Raw genomic sequence first — 4,403 nt, forward strand, 5'->3', positions numbered from 1 at the left:
AGGGTGCCAGCTACCAGGCGGCAACCATCCTCGTACCGCTGCTGAAGCCGACCCGTACGCGCGACGAAATCACACATCACATATATATATATATATATATATATATTACATGTTTTTCTACAAGATTATACATCATTTTCTTTTCCACCTATGAGAAAACTCTTCCTCCATCGATAAAATAATAAAAGTATCAATTTCACCTAGGGATATCAATCGGGTCGGTCGAATCCGAACCCACACTCGATTCGAGAGTTTTGGATTTGGGTTTGATCCGGTCCAATTTTTTTTGGGTCTAAGTAATTAAACCCAAAACTTGATCCTGTATATACCGGACCAGATCGGATCGAACCGGCCCACATAAATCCTTTGTAAATTTCATTTTTTTTTCTTTTTTTTTAATATTGGACTTTCGGACCGATTTGACTCGAACCGAAATCCGATTCGAATCCGACCTGAAAACCTGATTTTTTTGGGACCAAAAAATTTAGGTCCGAAATTCGCTAATTTTCGGATCGGACTTCGGATCTCGAACCCAAATTGACACCTCTAATTGCACCCAAGATTGGCCGCTTCAAACTCATAAAGGATGGATCAAATTTATTTTCAATCCATATTCAAACTTCTATTTAGAAAGAAAGAAAAAATATTCACCTAGAATTCTCCAATTTTCTAAAAAAATATAGTTAAAATGAAAACACAAAAATATTAATTTTGAATATAATAATAATTTTTAAATTCTAATTCAAATTATGATTTGAAATTATCTATAATTAAATTTGGATTTGAATTTCGCAATTTTATAATCGAAATATAACTACAAAAATATTATTTTATATTTATTCAAAATTTAAAAATATTGTAAATCTTTTATAAAATTTAAATTATTATATTTGATTTTTAAAAAATTATTACAAAATTCTAATATTTTTTAAAATAAATAAAATTATCTTTATTCGTTTATAAAATTCTAATTCAAAGAAATATCACAAATTAAAGAAAAAAAATTGAGTTTCACATATTAAAATCTAAGAATATTTTACATACTAGATCTTGGGATGCTTATACTCTACTCGTATGATCGTATCTACCTCCAACTATTTAGGGAATCAAATACTTCAAAATAACATGTAATCAGATTTCAAATTATTTATAAAATACAAATATTAAATGGTTTTATTATGTTATTTAAGAATATTAAGACGTAAAATGTAAAAAAAAATATTTGAGATAATAAATGATTTGATAATGTTATTTAACAATTATACTACACAAATATTAAAATGTAAAAAGATTCCAGATGTTTATGTTATTCGAAATTAAGTCTTTTATTTATAGTCAATGATTCATCAAATAAACTTTTTAATTTATAATTTTTTCCATCAAAACCTATTTTTCCCTGTCAGTTGTCAACACTTGATGTTCTTATCCCCTGTTTGTTATTTTCTCTGCTTGCACAATTATCACTTTCACGGAAACTAAGGCTGTTTCTGAGAAACTTCATAGAGAAACCTCTTATATAAACCCTACCCCCCTAAACCCAGAAATCACATACTCCAGAGTTTGCTTAGTTGTTGTCTAAATCTAATTTATATCTTTGGGTCTTCAGTTATGGACAGAAATATTCTCGCGACTAAAGACAGGCCAAGCAACAAGAAGAACGTGGTCGGAAAGAGAAGGAAGAACAATAAAGAAGATCTCAAAGTTGTTTACATCTCCAGCCCTATAAAGGTGAAGACAAGTGCGTCCGAGTTTCGAGCCCTCGTTCAAGAGCTCACCGGAAAAGATTCCGACATCGCCGATTCCCACTTCGAAGATCACCTCCATCGTGATTTTTCTCCGACCAAATCGGTTTCCGATCGCCGGAGAGACTTAGAAGAAGAATATTTTCTGGCGACGCTAAGGGGTTCCGTCGAAAACGACGGAGACTCGCCGAGTTGCTCGGATCACCGTAATCTTCAGATGGAGGACAGCTTCGTAGAGACGATGTTGTCTTCTGTTTTGTTCAACGAGTATGCTTTGGGTTATGGTGTAAACACATAATCGGTTTAGTCTAAACCGGAGCTCTAAAAGGTTATCTGAGCGGTAACCGGTTGTTATAGTCGGTGATCGACCTTTTCTTCATACCAGGTTATACTTTAGATATTACTTGAAGAGGTGAGGAGAAAAACCTATATAAAATTGAGGTGGGTGTACATAGGGGCAATACTCGGATGCATTATTGTTCACTTGATGATGGATATATAATTATGAACCTAAATGAGTCTTATTGGCATCGGAGAGTGTAAGCAATCGAGTAAATAAAACGTGTACCCGCCGCAATGATCTTTTTTTGTCAGCGACCGGAATCGGAAACACGATTTCATGATCCAAAAATGCCCTTCAAAGGAATTTGGTGAATCATGCATCCTTCTGTTATGACGTTGTGGGAGGTTTCGATATAGATGCCTGACCAAAGGGACACAACATATCCCAATAGTCGTGTCTCATATACAGGTGCCCCTTTTCACGGGGTGTTACAATCACCATCTCCCACTCGTCCGTGAAGGACATTGGTTTTGCCAATTTTGAATTCATACTAGCACAATGGAGAGTGATTGCGTTGTCCATAGCATACCAAAAAAAAAAGTCTACGAGTACCGTACCCGTTCCCATAGAATTTCGAATGAATCACCTGACTTCAAGTACTTCAACGTCATTATAAGAACAGGAAACACCCTTTGATTATCCAAATACCTTTCAATAGTGTGCCTAGCAAAGGGACGCGAAAGATGAGTGGGATCTTCTTCACATCTAGAGAGAGCTAGCCAGCTCGATTTTGTCGAGCAAAAGTTGAGGAATGGTTTGGTTTGGTCTGGTCAGGTCATAGCCGCGGAAGTCTCGAGATCACATCAGCCATCGACGCTGATGAAAAGCTCACCAGTGGGCATTAAAACTCGGAGGCTCGACCCATCAGAAGTTGAAGCAGTAGAAGAAGAAGAGAAGCTCAGGATTAGAGACCGGGTTAGGGTTACCTTCCATTTCCTACCAATGGGAAAGCTCACTCCTTCCCAAAAGCTTACGAGATAGAAAGCTGAAAACTACTATCCCTCTTCAGGGTTTTGGATTGAAAAGACAAAAACAAATTAGGAATAAGGTTTGTCCAACCATTTAATTGGTTTTCTCTTGGAACCAATTGCTACGCAGGTCCAAAAACGACAAAGAAAGAACCAAAAAAAAAACTAAAGGAATTATAAAAACATATTACCTATATTTCATCAACTCCATGATACTCTCTAGATTAGGAGATTCAGAAGAAGAAAAAATTGAACGAACAATGAAGGAAGCCCCATTTCGAGAAAAAAAAAGAAGAGAAAAACTAAAATAGTTTTGACCATCTGCTTGAAGTTTTTTTTCTCTTGTAAGTCTTATTATTTATCTTGCTTTTTTTTTGTTTTTTTTTTTTAAATTTGATCTTGAGTTATGCACACTTTGAATTCAATCTTCATCAGCAATTACCTCTCCTTTGGCAATCTTATGCTGAAGCCATTTACAGAAGCCTTCTTCCAAAGCATCTTTCATCCACGCGTGCCGGCAACTCTCTACCGCTCCCGGTATCGTTAACCATGCTCGAGTTCTCGTTTCTTGTTCAGGCCACGACTCCAGCTCTTCCTTCACGTACAATGCATACATTGAAGCTTTACATATACCTTCAGGGCTAAATTCATCTTGGTGAGTCTTGCTCTTGAACTGGTAATCTCCCAAGAAATCCTGCAAATTCGTCCGATGCCCGTGAATTTGGTCCACGGCAAAAAAAAAAAATGAAAGATCGAAAAAGTGGGAGGGAGAAGAGTTTTACCATTAGAATCCCTCGAACTCCGGCTTCTTCAACGGCTTCCCTGGCTGCGGCCTCCTCCACTGTTTCATCATTCTCCCAGCCTCCCTATAAGAGAATCCAAGAATCAATTATGTTACTTTGTTGGAAAAGGAAGAGGAAGGTGGAAGTGGATACAACTCTATGATCCAGCAAAAGCTCAGTTTTTTATACCTTGGGAAACAAAAGACCGGGTCCGCTAGGTGAGCTGATCATCAACACTTCAACGACTTTCTCAGAATTGTAATCACCACCATCATCGGAATTTCTATATCTAAATGGAATACATCTGTCACATCCCACAACATTCCAATTATTCAGCCGGGTATGATATGCCATCTCAAGAAACAGAAAACTGTAACTAATGATCAGTCAATATTAAGATCAATTCGTGACCGTAAAACGAAGTTTACATGCTTCCCAAACAACTAAACCAGGTTGAACATGTCATCGAGCACAAGTAATACAAGAAACAATGAATCTTGATTTGAAATCATATATGAATTCACGCCCACGAGCAATGAATACCCCCACCTATGGCATTCCTTCTCAG

At 36.6% G+C, this 4,403-nt stretch overlaps 2 protein-coding genes across 2 annotated transcripts in view; one reads left to right on the forward strand and one right to left on the reverse strand.

Annotated features, from left to right (window-relative positions):
- The first annotated feature begins 1,608 nt into the window (after positions 1 to 1,608).
- On the forward strand, positions 1,609 to 2,040 carry LOC109116532 (sigma factor binding protein 2, chloroplastic-like). Its single transcript, XM_019202151.1, has one exon. It carries the CDS (start codon positions 1,609 to 1,611, stop codon positions 2,038 to 2,040), a length of 432 nt encoding a protein of 143 aa, XP_019057696.1.
- Positions 2,041 to 3,302: 1,262 nt separating this feature from the next.
- The window catches only part of LOC104809821 (nudix hydrolase 16, mitochondrial-like), a 2,315-nt gene continuing 1,214 nt past the window's right edge, over positions 3,303 to 4,403 (reverse strand). The window contains exons 2-4 of the mRNA XM_010535896.2: positions 4,025 to 4,139; positions 3,836 to 3,919; positions 3,303 to 3,747 (exon numbers count right to left, since the gene is read on the reverse strand). Of these exons, the coding sequence (XP_010534198.1) occupies positions 3,475 to 3,747; positions 3,836 to 3,919; positions 4,025 to 4,139 (472 nt within the window). The 3' untranslated portion in view covers positions 3,303 to 3,474. The remainder of the gene's footprint in view (positions 3,748 to 3,835; positions 3,920 to 4,024; positions 4,140 to 4,403) is intronic.

The sequence above is a fragment of the Tarenaya hassleriana genome, unplaced genomic scaffold (genome assembly GCF_000463585.1).
Source record: "Tarenaya hassleriana unplaced genomic scaffold, ASM46358v1 Cleome17, whole genome shotgun sequence".
Lineage (NCBI taxonomy): Eukaryota > Viridiplantae > Streptophyta > Magnoliopsida > Brassicales > Cleomaceae > Tarenaya > Tarenaya hassleriana.